Here is a 19,621-nt window from a genome sequence, read left to right on the forward strand (position 1 = left end):
GTTATAAACTTATAGAACATAATTTGCATTTATTTAAGGTGAGTGTGGTGCCTGTAGACTGCCAAGTGTCTGGCATGGTGCTTAGAGGTGATACCTTGCTTTCTAAGTTGCTGTGAATTTTTATTATTTCCTTCACAACTCAGTCTCCTCTGCAGATCTGTATTTTGGTGGAACGCCTTGTTATTAATTTGATATGTCATCTTCCTTTAATGGCTCATGTTAGTTGTTTGTTTACTTTTTTACAAGAAGGTAGGTTCATGGGCAGGAATTAAAAGATGAATTATCTCTCCAGTAATGTCAATCTCTTGAGATATTTTCAGATTTCCAGCTTTTCAATGAGTGTTCTGATTTGATATTTTTACACAGTTGTAGTATTCTTCATTATTTTTTCTCTCATGCAAATGTTCTCTTTTATTTTGAGATGCATATGTTTATATATATGCATGATGTGTTTGTACATTAATGGAATATTCATCAAAAGTCTTTTGTGTTTTATGCTCTGAACCCACCATTTCTGACAACAAGTCTTTGAAAGGTAGCAGCTCTACATCCTTCTCTGATTGTGGCATTTACCCTATTTCTTGTGTTGATGTGTAAATGCACGGTAGGATTTTTACTTCAGTGGATTTTTGTGTCTGTAATCTCTTCCATTGTTTAACATTCAATATATTATTTTTAATATATTTTTCTGGTGCCTGATGTTTGTAATTAAAAATCAGGCTGATGTTGTGTGTCAGTGACTTTCCTGACTTTATTAGCTTGTTTTTCATACACAGGATTACTGTTTCTTTTTTTAATCTGTCTTTTGCTACTGGAGACAATTACTGATATTTTCAGTGTTTATGTTTTTCTGACTGCTGTCCCTCTGTCTTGATTTTTCTCCTTGCCCCTGTTTTTATTTCCTTCACTTCCTGTGCTGTTAATACCAGTATGGTATTAAACTGTAGGTCTTGCTGTGTGAATTTCATGTGATTCATTACCTTTGAATTTAATTATGTGCACTTACAAAAGTATAAATACATTTATACTTGTAATCAACCCTCCTATAAACTGTTTGTATCAATTAATTCTAATTCCATCCCTGGGAGAAATCCTCCTTGATATGAGGGGACAGGTAGCCTTTTCAGAGTTGAGATGTGGTTCTTATTTATACATCTCTCTATATTGCAAGATGTATTTACTCAGGTATAGGGAATTGTTAAATTCCAAAGTGGGCAAGTGATGCTTATATGCAGTCTTTGAATATTTTTTCTTTCTCTTCCTTGTTAATAAATCTGTTCTTAAGATAATGTGTGTGTTCTTTGTTAGTAATAGAAACAAGTTGCTATTGCTTCAGATGGTTACAAATAAATTCTTTACTTTTCATTAACAAATTGAGTAGGAGCCATTAATGTTGATTTTGCCTGTTCATGACTGGAAGGATGTTTTTTTTAACTCTAACAAACAGGCTGACAGGCTGTTCTACCTAACACTGTTTTCCTTCAAGTGCAAGTTCTTTGCGGTTTATTTAACAAAATTTTTTTTCTTGTTCACTGAATCTCTTCACTTCCTGTTTAGTATCCACAACCCAAAGCTTTTCCATGTTTATTTTGCTGTTTGCCCCCCTACTCAGCGTGGGCTGTGTTCCCTGGAGGTGGAAGTGCTGCAGCCCTTGCTGTCAGGATCCTGTACAGCACTCGGAGGACTGTCCTGCTCTGCAGTGCAGTGGCTTGAGGGATCTTGAGATCATTCCTTCAAGATCTGTTATGGAAGGTGTAAATCTCTAACTGGTTTGAAATGTAGATCTTGCAAAGGTTATTTCTATAGCTGTGACACATAATTTCATCAGATAACTTGTTTTTCATTTCTATCCATTTGCAAGGGTTTGTTTTAAAGCTAAATTAGTTTTATTGTCTTGTAAAGGTAACACACTCTTGGAAAAATGGAAACAATACTAATGAACATGAACTGGAAAACTGGACCACCTAGTCCTTTAGTGCAAGTTCTGTTAAAGTAAAACAGCAAAAGGGAAAGTTTTTTACTGAAATATTTCCTTCTCCAGGAAGTAGCATTAACTGTAGATCCTACAAAATCTGTTCCAGGTCGGTCTTCACTGTTTCCTTTTGAGGATGGCTTCCTAGATGACAGCCATGGGGATCAGTCATTGTCCTCGGGCCTCAGCTCTCCGACGCGCTGCCAAAACGGGGAACGAGTGGAACGCTACTCTAGGAAGGTGTTTGTTGGAGGGCTCCCTCCTGACATTGATGAAGGTACTGTGAATCACTTGCACTGCTGACATGTGGGAGTTGCCTTTCATATAATTACTATTAAATAGGTGATGATATTTTCATAGAGGCAAATGAATTTTCCCAGGTGTGTCTCTTGTAGTGCTTGTGGCAGTGCTTAGAACAAACACTCCCTGGCACCCCTGCAACACCCGAGCGTTTACCTGGCGCTCTTGTACTGCAGATCAGAAGTGGCTGCCTGGCAGGTCTTCTGATCTCCATGTCTTCCCACGACTGCCAAGTGGGAAAGCTGAAAAAGGGAACTTAGTGGGTACTGTCTCTCCTCTGTAGTCTTTTGCTATTCTTGGATGTGGTTGACTCTAAAGACTTTCTTAATGCAGTCCTTTCCAAAATACTGTGGCCTTTAAATAACCCAGCACGTACCTTGGGTTCAGATGATAAATATAGGGTAATAATATAGTTTCAAAGTAATGACCTACCCAGCAAGGATGGTCAGAGTTTTTCTCAATCATTATCTGCTCTACTTGCATGTGTCCCCACAAACTCTTACTCCCAAACCAAAATCATCACTGTTTTTGGTGTATTTTTCATGGCTGGAATATAGCTGGAATCCACCACTGTCTAGCTTCAATGGGCATACACAGGGAATTTGAGGATACCCTGTAATGAAATGAGGGAGATCTCTTATCTACTAATCTGAAGCCTAAACCATGTACAGTTTTAGTGAAGAAATAGCATGAGTTGCCAGTCTGTTTACAAGCACCTCAAATGCAGTTCCCATGTCACACCAAGAGTTGCAGGGCTGTTGTATGGGGTCTGGTGGGTAATCTGGATTTGCAGCTGTAAGAAGCAACTGCCCAACAGGGATGACTGATGTACACATTGCTGGGACACTCAGAGTCAAAACACGTGCCCAGTCTGTCCTGTGAGGGAGTAACAGGGTGACCTGGGAGCTGTCACCCGCTTTCCTGAGAGGTCTCCTTCAGTAACCCTTTATCCTTCCGCTCTTCAGGTACACAACCTGTGTGTTCTGTCTCCAGATGCTTGAAATTCTGGCATGCAATTCATGGGGTCAGAGAAACTGGACACATCTCAAACAGCAATCCAGAAACTGTAAAACCCCACTGCCGTTTCTCCTGATGGCTTGTTCTGATCCACCTAAGATCACATTAAACTAATTCTTTCTTTAAAGTACGTTTAAAATTGTATTGAGAAAATAAGATTTTTTTCAAAAAGAAGTTTAAATACTTTTTTCCTCTTGATGTGTGTTACATGGTGGTTCCAAGTTGATGCTTAAAAAGTGACGAAAAGACTTGGTAATTCAAGGCAGATTTCTTGAAGGGCCTGAGGAAGGTGAAATGCCCACAGTGGCATGACCTGCTGCAGCCTCTTTCTAGGGCAGGCTGCAAGGAGCAGCCGTGCTGACATGGAGCTCCTCCATCAGTCCCATGTGGCTGCATCTGACCCTGCTTTGTGGCTATAATTAGAAATAGACTGCAGCTGAAGCATATTCACTTCTGATAGATCAGGTTTGCATTTAATCCTGCTGCTGACTTCCACTAGTGGAATGTAAAATCACTTTTTTAAGCAGCCATGTACAGCACAGAGATGAAATAATATTTAGGCATTTGCTATGGACATCATTGCAGTTTTCACTATTCTTGTTTTGTTTTGATTTTAAGTAAGACCTTTTTACCTTGCCACTGTCAGTTTTTATGTTCTCTCTAAGGTGCCTCATTTGTTTTTTTGTAGATGAGATCACTGCCAGCTTTCGTAGGTTTGGACCTCTTGTGGTGGACTGGCCTCACAAAGCTGAAAGCAAGTCATATTTTCCACCTAAAGGTAATTGGTTTAAAATACACTTAAGAGGGCTGTTCTGGTAAAAGGAAATTACATCTGCCATGTGGTAAAGCAAAGTTTTGATTCTTTATAGTGAATTTTCTATCTTTCATCAAGCATATTTTCAGCCATTGTCCTGATGGAAAAAAAATTCACAATTTGGTAATTGAAATGTGCTCCTCTGTGTGTACTTCTTCAGCCCACCTTGAACCCTTGAATTATGTCTTCATTTGTACCAGCAGTAGGTAGAATGCAAGCTGCAGAAATTTCATAGCTGATTTTGTTGTGGTTTGCATGTTGCCAAACCCAGGGGAGTGAGAGAGGAAGTGCCTTGGATTGGGTCACTGGGGTGGGTGTGCAGTGTGTTGCAGGGAGGTGACTCCAGTGTGAGCTGTGAGCCAGGAGCTCTGGTCCTGCCCCACATCGGGGCTCCCTGGCTGCTGGAGCTCAGAGGGCACCCAGGGTGGGCCAGAGTGAGCAGGTGGGGCAGCCTCTGATCAGGCAGCACAACGTTGTGCACTCCTGCTTTGGGTGCTGGTGGGAAATCTCTCTGGGAGGGTCACTTGGCTAAATCAAACTGCTCTTGCTGTACCCTGCTCTCTCTGATTTTGTGCAATACATTCTGCTCTCTTTCACATGTGCCTCTTGCATGTAGTTCCTGAGTTCACTCCTGATCTGAAACAGTAGCAGGAAGTTGTACGCAAAATTTCTGGTCTATATGCAAAGATTTTCATTTCTCATTGACCCTGGAAGCTCTTAATTGCTCATTAGGGCCACTGATTATTTTGGCAGAACAATGGGCTGTTCAGTCAGTGAACTAGCTAATCCTGAAATATTTTGATATAGTTTGACTGTAAAAACACACAAATAAAAGCCAACTTAATTTATTTGGAAGCTTAATTGCTGGAGGCAAAATAACACTGTGACAAATACTTGCCCTGTGAACAGTATTTGGGACACTTAAAATCAGAAGAGAAGCCCAGACATGCTTCCTCTTTCCTGTTCATTCTCACCACTCAGCCTTGCTGTCAGCAGTTATGCAGCATCTGTTCTTGAATTTAAAAACAAATCAAACAGCCCTAAAAACAACAAAAAACACCCCCAACCCCTCTGCAATATTCCTAAGGACAGATGCTAAAATATATGCTTTTCCCTTTTTATGTTATTTTTAAAGATCTCTGGGGTCTTTCTGGCTAGTGAATTCTAATTGTGCCTTCACTTAGAAGTTTGGGTTTTTAAGTAGAAAGCCAGCTTCTCCTTGTCCTTATTATCTCTTAGTATTATCTCCTTGTTTCCCTTTTTTATTTTTTTCTTCTTATTAATTCAGTAAGTTACTATTTGTTGAATTAACATGGGACTTCCAATTTTGATTTTGTTCTCTATCTGACTGTGGACTAGTTATGCCTTGACAAACTTGTAAAATGTTTTTGAGTAAGATCTATTTTAGCAGAAGACAAGGGAATGCAGCCTCACTTCTATTTTTGTCACAATTCTAATATAGGAAACAGCTTTCAAAGCCCCTGCCAGTTGCCCTGAACGTCTGTCTGAAAGTGCTAAACAACAGTCAATCCCAACTGTTCCAGATTTATTTATATCTGACTTCTTAGTTATCAGTCAGGGCTGCAGCATCAGACATCCTGCATGCCTGGCTCTGACATTCACTCACAGTCATGGTGAGCTCCCTAGGTCAAATGCACTTGATTTACTATGATCCCACACAGGCAGCACCTACACAGCAGGCAGAATATTATTTCCAGGAGTCAGAGGGTAAAGTTTGAATGTCTAATTTTTTTCACAGCTTTTTGTTGTTTTGTTTTGTTTTGTTTTTTTCCAATAAAGAGTACTTGCTTTTCAAAGTTATTATGGAATCATTTTCAGAAGTACCACAATAAAATGTCTCTAATGCTCATTTTGATCAGAAGTTCTTTCAGACCTAAAATTTAAGTTGGTGGGCTTTGGTTTTGGATCTTTTTTGTTTTGTTTTACTTTTTTAATTTAAGCTGGTTTGGTGTATTATTGGACATTCCCTTAAAAATACAAACAGAGATATTTGCAATTATGCTTGGTGCAAAATTCAGTGAGACTTATTCCACTGTCAAGTACTCATGAATTCAAATGTTTTCTCTCTTCATTTTTCTAGATGTCTTGTCTTCCATGTTCCATTGCTAGTCTATAAATTTTCTGATGTTTTGAATATGAGTCTTTCAAATGGAAAACATGTCCAAAAAAACAAAGGACAAATGAAATTATGGAGGAGAGAGCTGGGGTTTCTATGCCAGCAATCTTGAAAGAAAACAAATGAATTGTTGGAGTGAAGTGGGCATGATGCAGAGGCTATTCACACATTGATAAAGCATGACCTTCAAGGCTTCTCCCAGCTCCTTGAATGTGCCCCAGAGGCAGTAAAATTGAGCCCTGCTCTTTCTGAACATATGTCATCACCTCCAGATGGACTTCAGTGTCCTTTTGATGGATGGCCTTTTCCATTGCTGGAGGGCCAGGTCATTGGGCCAGTGTCTGGTCTTCCAGCAAGGTTCAGGATTTTTGTCTGTTTGCTTTGGTAAGTGTTCACTGGGAGCTTTGGGGCAGACAACATCAGTAGGTGATGCCATGGGTCAGCACAGGCAGTGAAGTTTTATGCTGCTGCTGCTTCACATCAAGGCTTTCTGTCCTCAGTTGCATCCAGGTGATGCAACATCCCCTGTAATCCTGAATGAATCAATACAGATTTTCAGTATCTACTTGTTGGTATAATTTATTGAATTCTGGAATGTTTGCTATGCTGGTGCAATACATGAATTAATTCCCTGCAGTCAGCCTGTGTTAGGAGCACTCTGTTGATATTCTTAGGGCTAGGAAGAGAAGGCTGCAGAAACCATTAGCCATGGCTAATCTGATCAAGCATGAAATCTGAAAGATTAAAATGTTGCTTACAGTCTAGTGACCTCCACCAGCACCCACCAGCCCCCCCAAGGGCTTTATCTGGTTAGTTTAGTGAGTGAGTCAGGCCATAGATGTGTAGCCAGTTCCAGCAAGCCTTATTAGCTAATTTATTCATTGGTGGGCTTGATTAGCTTAGCTGCAGTGGCATTGTAAGCTGTCATTGGGACCAGTTGGAGTCCAGAAACATTCCTGCAGCACTGAGCTTGAACAAAGGTTTGCCTGGATTTGACATCCTGGGCAGGATGGTGTCACCACAGGTCTGCTTGGGCACATTAGCTCAGATTTAGTGCTGGGCCTGATGGACAGAAATGTTTGTGTGTGAAATGATGCTGAGCTGGGGTCTCCAGCATGGTCACCTGGCTTATCCCAGTGTGAGCTTAACAGTGCCATTGTGGATCTTGGGGGATGGCACAGCAACACAGATGTGTCTGCACCATATTCCTCAAGCACATCATTGCTATCTGTATATTCCAGGTTTTCCTGTTTTCCCAGATACTCTAGGGGTTTGTTGCCCTTACTGAATCTTGTCTGATGTCACAGAATACACTGATCAGTGTTTCTGAAAGCAGTCTGCCTTTGTCAGTGTTTGAGTTTTGGGCATTGTAACAGCAAACCCAAAATCATTCTGTAGATCAAGCACAACTTACCTTACCTTGCTTGCCAGTGAGTTCCATATTTAGGTTGCTGAGAGAACAGGGATGCTCTTGTCACTGAAAGTGAATATTGTGCACTTGGGCAAGAGAAGCTGCCAACAGCTGACAATGTGTGGAAGAGGCTCCTATTTCTAGTTCTGAGCATCTGCATTGTTGCCTTAACATTTCTTTTTACCCCTCCTGTGCATTGTAAGCTTAGCACCGTGTTTGTATGTTTGTGTCATGCAATGAGGTGGTTTTTAATGCTTTCCCTCTGAATAAGGCTAATTCATTCCCATTGCCTGAGAAGCCTTTGGATTACTTCCTTTGGCATCTGTTTGGATATGTTACTGACTGAACTGGCAAAATTATAAATGCCATGTGTTGGTCTTGGGTAAGCAGATGCCCAGTTCATAATGTGTTTACTTGGCTTTCACCCCAGAATTTGGGAATTAAATGTGGTTTTTGGTTAAGTATCTTTTGAGTACCTATGAGACATTGAGAAATAAAGAAATATGAATTAAAGGATGCTGTCAAAAGTAGTTGCACATTACCATGTCACAGTCTATTTATCTCTGGCAAAATCCAGATAATTCATGTTTTATTTAAATATAAATTGATGGGGTTTTCACTTATTTGCTAGTGTGCTGAGTTAAGCAATGCTTATGCTAACTACAGTAATTTTTTTCTTTCCTTTTTTTTTTATTAAACAGATGGTGCCAACTGTTTCAAAAACATTTTTTCAGTTGTTTTTCCTTTAACAGATTGCTAGCTTTAAACCAACTTTTTAAAAACTCTTTACTGGTTTTTCCTTGTGATAACTATGATTTTTCTAATAATCACTTAGAACTGCACCATGTGTTTTAAAATGCCAAAAAATATGCCAAAAAATCCTTTTTTTTTTCATTTAGAAAGATTGATATTTGGATAGAGATGAGAATTAGAGTTAGAAAATGAAGCATGGCAGAGCTTGAAGATAGGATGGGTTTGGAATGGGAGGAATGCTTTGGCTTTACAGTTGATTCAGATGTGTGATGCAGCAGTCTGATCCTTTTGTGTTTTCCCTGTTCTTCAGTTTGTTATGCTGTTATCTGATAAAATTAAGCACATTTGTCCCTACTGCTCCATATGAGACACTAGGGTGAGGGAGATCTCATGAAAACAAAACACTGTAAGCAAAGTTGCAAAAAGAAACATGAAATGATTCTCATGCTTTAATTTAAAAACAATTGGTGGACAGATAGTGTGAGCCTCTCTGATTCTTTCCCAAGCACTGTTTAGATGGGAACACTGTTGTTGTAGTCTTTTGACTGATCTTGATTTCATGGATGAAGACCATTTCCATGGTTAATTCCAATGCCACTGCAGGGGCAGTTGTAGTTTCTGCCAGAAGAACAAGAGTGAACAGTTGCAAAGGTAAAGTATGGAATCATAATTCCACTTTCATTGGTTATATTCACAAGAAGGTATCTGGTCTGTGCAAATACAGCACTCTGTTCTAGAAAACAGCCTGCTTTGGCATAACTGATCAAATATGATACCAGCACAGTCCAGCATGAAATGCCAAGCTAATTTTTGTATGTAAAAAACTGAAGTCAGAGATGACAATATTTGTTAGAATGGAAACTGGCATTTCCTATCCAGAATTACATTGTATGGCAGAGAGTGATTCTGGGAGGGTTTTTAGATGTTTTTTATGTTCCAACACAGGGACTGTGTGCAGTGTCAGTTGTTGTACCCCCTGACATCTGAGGCCATGTCTGTAATTTGTAGTCCCTGTGTCTTCCCACAGCAGGGCAGCATCATCCCAAATCAATGCAAGTCACAAAATATGTGGTGGCAAAATGCAGTAGGCACTCATGTGCTCTTGTGTAGCTGTGTGACTTTAGCATGCTTTACAGAGAATTTTCTTTAAGGTTTTTGGTGACTTTTGTTTGAGCCTCCCTTTTTTAAGCTCTTAACACTGTTTCCTGTCTTGTCCTAAATGTTTGAGGATTCTAGGTGGTGTACTGATAATGATGATTTTTTAATGTCTGTCTTTGAGACTGCTGTGCCAGGTATCTAAGAGCATTCAAGGAGCTTGCTTCATGTAAGAGAATTTCTGTTCTCTAAAACTATGCCATTTGCAACTTCTTTTTCTAGGGGTAAACAAGAATCTGGTGAAGCAAAGTACAAAAGTATTTTTGAGCCATCCAAGCCTAGGCAGAACAAATCTGATTCTGCAGTAGCATTGCAGGATTATTCTCTCCCAGCTTTCAACAGATCCTACTTTCTTTCAGAATTGCTGGGTTGCTATAGAAGAAGCCACAATTTTTAGCAAGCATGTAACCCTTTTTCAATAATTTGAACATATCTAAGTACATTAAAAGCTTTCCATGTTTATCTGTAGAGGTAGCCAGACCACTTTTGTCAAATGGAAGGAGTTAATTATTTGTCTTATTCTCATTAACCTCTCCTAAAACCCAAGTAGATTTTACTGTGGGTTGTACATGTCACCCCTCCCCAATACTATTTTTATTAAATGTCACGTTTTCTTTTGTTTTATAAATGGAGATACATGAATCGATCTGTAAGTATTATGGGCTTCAGGATAAAAGCTGTCCTTTGAATAGTGTTTAAGCTGAGGACTTAGTATTATTTTGTGCTTTGTAGTAACTTTTGCTATCTTGTTTTGCTAATAATTTAGGAAGCACAAAATCATCCTTTCAAATCATTGAAATATGTTGAAAGGGTTGTTGCAGGTGGTGGTGCAGAGACAGACTCTGTACTACCACTGCAGCATATTCATTGTTTAGATGATGGTCACCTAAAAAGTAAGTTGTTCCCTACTCCCACCTCCAATCAGTTGTAATTATTTAACGCATTAAAAACTTGAAGTCTTTAATTAAGTCCTACAGGCATTACATGTATAAAATTAAGTATTTGGTTCCTAGGATCACTTCAATGATTCTGTCCTTAAAATAATGATGCAGTAATCTAAAATTGGTGCAAGATCATTGGAATGCACACATCATAAATTTATCAAAGATAATATCCCTAATTATACTTGTGTCCTCTCCAATCAGAGGCTAGGGCTGGCAGTGTGAGTATTTCAGGGGCTGTGGGTGCCTCTGCCCAAGGCACTGCACCTGCCTCTCTCTGGGCTCAGAGCTGCTGTTTCCCTCAGCTGGCTCAGTGCTGTGCTTGGCACAGTGTGTCTGCTCCATACCCTGCAAATCCTACCTGCCTTTGGGACCTGCAGAGTATCTGACTACTGACTGTACCAGGAGTGTAACCAGTAGTCAGCTGTATGCAGTGGAGGCTGGGCTGTTTCATTAGTAAAGCTAAACACATAATTTTTTAGAGGATTTACTAAGTCCAGTATTTTTATTTTTGTTTTTTATATACTAATCTGATCTCCCAGGGAGATGCATACTCTTATTCACCAGAAACAGTTTGGAATTTTCTTTGGTTTTGAGAGGAATTTGTTGTTCAACATAATCCAGTTTTGAAAAAAAAATCCTTCTGTTATTAAGGAGGGTTTTTCAAGCTGCATCTTTTTCTTTCAGTCAACACAGACAATAAATTTGAACAAACCAGAACCTGAAAACAATCCACATGTGAGTGAACATTCAAATGGTTATTAGCAGCACCGCAGCAGCAAATAACTTGATTAAAAGAAGGGAAGTCAAAGCTTAGTGCTGAAGCTCTGCGTTCTGCCTTTAGAAATGTTCTACAGCTCAGAGAAGAGTTAGACACATACAAAAATCAGAAAATATGTTACTAACTTCGTCTGTGCAAATGACATGGGGTGTCTTTTCTTTTGATTGAAGTACTTTACTTTGAAGCTCTTGACAACAGTCTCGAAAATTTTGGGATAAGCAGCAAGTGCTGCTTGTTTTCTTTGTTAAGAAAAACATAATTCAAAGCAAAATCTATTTTTATTGTAAAACCCAATATCAAATTTAATTTAAAATAACTGAAATCCAGCTAGCCTGAATTTTTGGACCAGTGCTTTCTTCCTCTGAATTTTTTTACCCAATGCTGATACTGTGCTTGAAATAGAAGCTGAAATCAAGCAGATAATTTCTATTTCTGTAGAGTTTTTCCACATTAATGTTGGTTGGAGTAGCACTGGAAGATGGTTTTCTTGCAAAGAAGAGTAACGGGTTTTGTTCAAACTTGGAAGCAGATGTCTCTTGAGCCATCTGTTCAGAGTAAAAGCAGCAGCAGCAGACCTGACCCCCTCCAGATGATGACCATGAGCTGCTCTGCCCAGAGTGGTCACCATTGTATATTGCCCTTGAAAATCAAAATTTAAAAATTTCAGTTCTGAATTAATTTGGGTTTTTTATATTTACTGATTTGAATGCTTTTTTTCATGCTGCTGACTCAGTAAACTTCACAAAGATAGCTTCCACCTCATCAAATATTTAGTCTTTCTCATATGAAATCCATGTGACTACTCTTACAACTACAGTAACCAAATTGTATATTAGAGCCTTTCTTTTATATCCTTTAATTCTGATTTATAGCTCCTATAGATCATGTTGCAGTCTGAAGTCTGATGTTGAAAATGGCTGTGACCTTTGAAAGAGGAGACAACACTATAAATTTGCTGTTGCAATGTTTTACACTAGTTCAGAAGTAAAATGCCAGATAAAGACAGACTTTAGTATGCCTGTGGAATATTCTTTTGGTTAAAATTTATTTCAGTCTTTTCTTTTTTAATACAGGTGGGTGGGAGTATTTTTACTACAGGACAAACTGAGATGGCATATGTATACTGTTCTTTTGGGGCTTTTTTATCCATAAATGGTGAAAGTAATGTAATGATGCCTAGAAAATCTTTCTGCTTTTTTGGAAGAGACTTTATAAATCTTTAGCTGTAGGTATTTACTACAGCACCATAGAAATGCTGTCCTTTCTTCTGAGGAAACACTGGGGCACCTCTCCCATGTCCCACAAATAATGCATGTCCAGAAAGCAGAGGTTCTGTGGGGATTGGGTTTCTCCTTCCACTTAAATTGGAGAAAAACACTGTAATATTTATGACACAATAGAAATAAATGTTTGTGATATGGTAAGATCATTATTAGTAAGGGTTAAGTGTTAGTTTCAATTCTTTGGTGATCTTGTGATGTGGGCTGTTTAGTGCTAAGACTGGAGTTATGAAGACAGGCAATTCATTTTACAGAAACTACTGACAAAGAACCTTAGTTTTCATTCAGCTCTTCTCTATGACCCACTCCATTGCTGACTTCTCTTGTTATGTCTCCTGGCTTCCATTTGATATGTACACTTCATTTTATTGCTATTAAGATTCAGGCTCCAATTATTTTCCAGTGTAACTGAGGATATGGAGTACAATCCTTTAATTAAAATCAAACAAACCCCTCCCCAGTACCTGTCTGTAATGTGGCATAGGAGGAATTTCTTACATATCACACCAGCCAGGCTTTGTCTGGTATTCATGAAAAACATGTAAAAATGTAAATGTGCAGAAATAGAAGAGTCTCTGTAAGATTCTAGACTGTTCCTATTTCTTATACACCTTTGTTTTTTAGAGAAAAGAATCAGCTGACAGGGTCAAACACTGCCATATAAAATTAGACTGACTAAAAGAAATTAATCTTTGCAGCCCTGACTAATACATAATTTCACTCTTCTGCAGGAGCTAAGTGAGATTACAGCCTTTGCTATTTTGAGGTTTCTTAAGTATTTAAAGCCTTTGAAGTTTTTTTGAAAATGCAGTCATGTCACTGCAATGTTTAAAGGAAAGTCTGCAGTTTTTTTAACACCTTGGATTTTTATTTTTCAAAAATGAGTTTAATTTTTAATAGTAGTTTAGTCTTTGGATTTTCAAATGTGTTTTATTCATGTTCAAAGCATCTTCTAATAAGATTACTAAGGTGACTTTGAGCAATGACCCTTGTCATCACATTAACTGATTTAGAAATTTGGTTCACACTGTTTCTAAATGTTCCTTTCCTGTGAGATTTTAAAACAACTTTATTCTAAAAGTTCTGGTAAATACCACCATAATTCAGTTCAAAACTATTTTTTAAAATCTAGTAAAAAAAAAAAGAAAAAAAGAAAGTGAAATATATATTTCATGAAAATGTTAAGCCTATTTAAATTTACTTCTTTGAGGCAGCCATCTCAACCATCTAAAAATAACCCTTAAGAATTGAGACTAGAACATTAATTTTCTTTGCCATCTTTTTTTTACATAATATGAGGTAGATTTACATATTGAAATACTTCTATAAGAAATCTGAGGTCGATGCTAGATTTTATTGTAATCTTGAAGCTTATAAAAACTGTCTAAATGGCAGAAAGTTGTGCTTCAAAGGTAGTTCAGCTTGTTTCAAGCATAAATGGTCCTTCCCTTTGGAGATGAAATCAGTGCATGTAACTACCCAAAGATGTTTCTGACTTGCTATGCACACTGTAAAGAGGAAGTTCTTCTCCTCATTCTCCTCATTCTGCCACCCAGCCTCAGTGTTACAAAGCTGGAAACCTGTCACCCTTAGATTATGATTCCTGTATCTGATTTTGCACGTGGGCTGAATTTTGGGAAGTATGGATTTCAGATCAATTACATATGAAAACAGTAGATGATATGCAGACATGTGACAAGGAGATTCAAATACTCTTTGACCTTATATATAACTCTTCATTACAGTATTTCACTTTGTTTGAAAAGAGCCCAGACTCTAAGAACCAGAAATAGGTTAATCCTTCCCTGTTGGCTATATAACATTTGCATGCCAAATGCTGACTTTGTACCAGCAGATTCAGCTCATGGTTGATGCATTTGAACAACAATTTATCTACTGTTGTTCTCAAATGCAAGAACTTAAATTATTAATTACATTGAGGATTCACAAGTTGAGCATAAAATGGTACCCTTCAGGTATTATCATAAAATTGAACTAATTCACAATTAATTGAAATTCTGAAGAAAAACTCTTGATTAAACTCAGTCTGCTCTGGACTTCATTAAGTAAGAGACCTGTACTTTTACTCCATTAGTGCCTTTCTGAAATATTCCTGTACCTGAGTAACTAGAGACTGTCCACATAATCTTTACTCTCACAGTGTTTGTAATGAATCACTTGAACGGAACAGAGTATAAAAATTCTAATATAACAAACTTTCTTCCTACCTTCTCCCATGGGTTATAAAACAGTCAGTGATTTCCTTTTACTCCACCAAACTGTGCCCAACCATGGAGCTGTAAAAGGAAGGTGTTACTAGATTTAGAAGACTAAAAGAAAACCTTTTCTTTTTGTAAACATGCTCCTCTCATGAATGCTGCGAAATGCAGTCAGGCTTTTTCTGTTAAGCCATGGCAGGCATGAATCTGGATAATCTTTAACTCTTGAGAAATTTTTGCTTTAGGTCTTTTCTCACAAACTCTACCAGCTGTGGCTTGCTAAGTTGAATGGTGTCCACAGGGCCAGTAAGTTTATGTTCTTTCACATGCCTAATACATACAATGCACGTTCTGCTATAATAATGGTGAATGAGTCCTTATTTTCAGTTAATAACATGAGGAAAGATGGGCAGAATACAAACATAATGCACTATTAGCTAAAACTGCAGTGTGACTGCATGTAATTTGTACCAAAATGCCAGTTTTTAACATCAAGTATGAATACCAAGATCTTCTTTTATTAGAAAGGCAGAACAGGCACCTTAATACACTTTCCATCTAGCTCGTTGTTTTGAAAGAGGTCACTGAAGCCTTATTACAAACTGCTTTCAGTAATAGAGAAAGGTTCCCATCATTGGAGAAGATATGCCAATGTTGGTATTAATTGAAATAGAGATTTTTTTTTCCTGACTGGCTGGCAAAAATGCTTTTGCCAGACTGTAACAACTTCATTTAGTTCCAAGTGTATCTTGCATTTCAAGTGGCAACCTTGTTTCAAGTTTGTGGGGCACAGTGTACATGCCAAATTTTTCAGTTTATTCTCAGCAAGGTTAACTGAAATTAGACCAACTGGACTAAATTACCCTTTCATATGGAAATTGTGTCACTGTTTAGATGTCAGAATAGGACATGTACAAAGGAGCTTAGTTCTCACACTGCTTTCCATAAAGTAATGAATCTTGGAGCTCAGGGTCAAGGATCTCGTAGGTTGGTTTCTTAAATTAGGGAAATTAATTTTCTCCTTATCCTTCCCCTGCTGTACCCTTTGGAAAGTTGTAGTGACTTTTCTTACACCAAAATACATTGTTGCCTTTTTCCCAGAGAATTCCAATATTTACTGGCAGCATTGCGGTGATGTGTTGCACCAACAGCAGAGGAGGAGCTGGATTGCTTCTCCTCTGCCAAGAATCCAAATATCTGTGGATAACCTCAACAGTATTTGTAATTCGTATATTTTACCCACTTCTCTGGCTTGTTTGTTTAAAAATGTTCTATAAATTAATCTGTTACTTTTCTTTCTTGTGCCCTTATCTTTTTCAAGGTTACGCCTTTCTGCTGTTCCAGGAAGAAAGCTCTGTACAAGCTCTGATAGATGCCTGTCTGGAAGAAGATGGAAAACTTTACCTATGTGTGTCAAGTCCCACAATCAAGGATAAACCAGTAAGTAGCTTATGCCATGACACTTCTGCTGGTTGCTAGCCCATTTGCTGTTACTCTTCTCAGTTAATAAGTTAATTATTTGTGATTTCCTGTTTCTGACCTTGCTGTTGCATTGAATTGACTTCCTGTATCAGCATAACATGGCTTCAACATTTGCTTTTTTCTGATAAATGCCATGTTCAATTAACTTTTATATTTGGTACTCCTGGTATGCTTCAGGAGTGTGCTTCCTTTTACAGCTGTAAAACAATGGAATGGTAATGTTTCATCTATTTGATTTAAGGGAAAAGAAAGCATTATGTGATGAAATGAAGAAACTTAACCCTGCCAAATTATGATCCAGATAGCACCAAGTATCCCCTGAATTTTGTTAGTTTTTTTATTATTATTTTTTATGCATTCAATAGCTAATCAATTTATAATTTAGGCCTCATTTACCTTATAGAAGCTATGGGGTAATTTCAACTACTGCAGACAGCTATAGCAGAATAGAAGACATACAGCAGCCTGTTTTTATTATTCACATCTCTAACATTCCTTAATGCTGGTCTTTTTTTGTGCCCATGGAGATATAGAAATGAGGTGAAAACTGCAGGCAAGTAAGATAAGATAAAAAATGTGCTACCTTTTAAAAGTACTATTAAAACTCTTGCAGAGATGAATGAACAACCCAGGGTTGCAGCACAGTGAGCAGTCTTGTGTGATTCCAAGGATCAAAAAAATGGATTGATGAACAGCTTTATCTAAATAACTTCTGAGAAGTTTTTTCTGTTTAATCTAAAGATTTCTTATCAGCTGTATTGCTTGCTGCTCAGTAGAAATAGGAATTCACATATTATACAAATTCCTTTTGTATCTAAGCACAGAAATTAATTTTATCAGCTCCTATCAATGCTTTTAAATTTGTGGATCACTGTATGTGATTTCAGGAAAGCCAGAAGCCCAAACTGCAACTGTAATTGCACATACAAGGTAAAATGTTCTGAAAGCCCTTTCACAGGTTTCTTCCTATGATGGCGATTAGGGGCAGGGAATTAATGAGTGTAGGAGTTTGTCATGAGGACCTTTAACTCAAGCCTGGCCTCTAGAGGTCATAAGTGAGTTGTCCCCCTTCTTTCAGATACTTAGATAAGGTATGTTCTCTAATTGTCTTGGTTCTTATAAAACCAACTTACTGCTTTTGAAAAGTTCAAATTTTGTTTTTAATTATAGGAATATTTGGTATGCTTTTCTTAATTTTAATTAAGTGGCCAAGTTCCTCTGCTAAAAATGATCCTTAATACAGGTGCAAATTCGACCTTGGAACCTAAGTGACAGTGACTTTGTGATGGATGGGTCTCAGCCTTTGGATCCAAGAAAAACAATCTTTGTTGGAGGAGTTCCACGGCCTCTCCGAGCTGGTGAGTAGAAGGAAAATGTAGGACATGAAGCAGATTAAGTAGAAAAGATGAGGAAAGATAAATAGCATCTGTAAAAGATCAGAAAATGGATTCTGTTTTCCAAAGATCACAACTTGCTTTCTAAGACAAGGAGTATCTTCTTGTTTACAAAATACAAACAGTGAACTTCTTTATCTTTTAAATAGGTTACTAATTAGGATTGCCAGTAGAAAGAGCTTTCCCCAGCTTGGCATAATATCCTGGAACCTGGCTGATTTTTTGTAATGTAGACTGTGTTAATCTGAACTCTGATTTGTTTGCTGAGGTGCAGACAGGTTTCCTTTTCCTTTGACTAGAAGACAAAGACCAGACCCTTCTCCCAGACCCTTTCCAAACCAATTCCAACCTCAGCCCTATGATTTCTGTTTCCCTTTTATTCGACCCTTACCTTAATTTTTCCATGGACATGACCTCTCAGCTATTGTCCCCTAAAAAAATTTCTTCCAGCCCAGGTCTCTTGGTGGCCTCACCTCATGGCAGAGCATTTTCCAGACTTACTCCTAATGTAACTTTCCTCACTCAATTTTTTTTCCTTCGCCCTTAGCTCTTTTTCTTCACATTTATTTGCAGAGCTATAAACAAGACTCCTTAGCTTTTGGCCAGAGGAAAGATTTATCCCAGCCCAGGATTCCTGGCAGTCCTCATTTTGTTATGAAGGCCCCATTTGAGCACTGCTCCTAATTGTAGCTCAACCCTAATTTCTTTCTTCTAAATTCTGACATTTTTGGTGAGCCGACGACAAAGCCATGAAGCAATTTAAAACATTTCTCCTAGCCAGATCTTTTGGCAGCCCTCACTTCTGTTTGTACTCCCTTTCCAGCCTCACTCCAAGGCAGCTGCATGGTTTGTCTTTCTCATCCTCTCAACCCTAATCCTAATCCTGGGAAACTGTAACAGACAAGGCCTCTCAGTCACTATCTGGAAGAAAGACTTTCCTCGTAGCCCTCAGTTTCCTCCAGCAGCCACTTTCCAGCCCACTGGAACTTCAGCTCCTCACTTTATATTTTGCCTAATCCTAAATCTTTTGGGAAGCTGTACAAGCATCCCCCAGACGTTGCTGACAGTAAGATTTCTCTCATTCCACATTTCTTGGCAGCTTTCACTTTCTTCACCATCTTAAAAAAAGGCCCGACTGTAAGGTGGTAATTATGTAAATAGTAACAATTAAACCTTAGCTCATTCCTAATGAGTGCCTTTATAAAACTGTATGCCATTTGGCCTGTCACAGATCCATTTGAAATGCATTACATTTGAAAACTGATGCCTTTAAATAGGTAACTTCTCCAAAGCAGATAAACAGTTTCCATTTCTTCTTGTTTGCAGCTTTAAAGGTCAAATACAGAAGTTTTCCCTAAGATATTTGAACACTGTCTGCTTTCTTTACCCTGGAATCCTATATATTCTTTCTCTATTGGCAAGAGTAACTTAGTGGAGCTACTATTGTAATTCTGCTCAAGATGTTTATTCTGTACTGTCACTTGGAGATCACTACCCAAGGGATGATTCCAAATCACTAGAAAGCAGAACAATCTATTAATCACTACATTATGCTGGTAGTTTTTCCTTACTCCTTGGAGCAGAAGTATTACCTGGTTGAGTAGAATGAGTCAGACATTGGTTTGCTTGTTGCAAATGGACAAGTTAGCATACAATCTTCCCTGCACACAGATTTATACAAACACATACACATCAGTCAATTTGCTAATGAGAATTTTGGGAGAATGATTGGAATTTAAATGTTTAGTATTTGTGAGTTTAAATTTTATTTTGGGTAGTTAAATGGCAACTTGCTACAGAAAGTGGTTTCACACATTAGCACTAGAAAATGGCTGACTTGGCAGGGCCTGTACAGGTCTGAGTTCTTGCATTGGCCACCTGACAAATTTGTTGGCCTGGGAGGTTTTACAGAGAGTTTGGCTCAGTGGCCATACAACCTTGCACAATTTACATGGCTCTTCCCTG

At 38.2% G+C, this 19,621-nt stretch overlaps 1 protein-coding gene across 9 annotated transcripts in view; it reads left to right on the plus strand.

Moving 5' to 3' along the window:
* Positions 1-19,621, plus strand: part of CPEB3 (cytoplasmic polyadenylation element binding protein 3) — a 77,182-nt gene that overhangs the window by 50,059 nt on the left and 7,502 nt on the right. For all 9 annotated transcript variants that reach the window (XM_058028629.1, XM_058028630.1, XM_058028632.1 and 6 more), the window contains 4 exons: positions 2,082-2,249; positions 3,978-4,067; positions 16,102-16,220; positions 17,506-17,620. In XM_058028629.1, the coding sequence (XP_057884612.1) occupies positions 2,082-2,249; positions 3,978-4,067; positions 16,102-16,220; positions 17,506-17,620 (492 nt within the window). The remainder of the gene's footprint in view (positions 1-2,081; positions 2,250-3,977; positions 4,068-16,101; positions 16,221-17,505; positions 17,621-19,621) is intronic.

This window comes from Melospiza georgiana, chromosome 8 (assembly GCF_028018845.1).
Source record: "Melospiza georgiana isolate bMelGeo1 chromosome 8, bMelGeo1.pri, whole genome shotgun sequence".
Taxonomy (NCBI): Eukaryota; Metazoa; Chordata; class Aves; order Passeriformes; family Passerellidae; genus Melospiza; species Melospiza georgiana.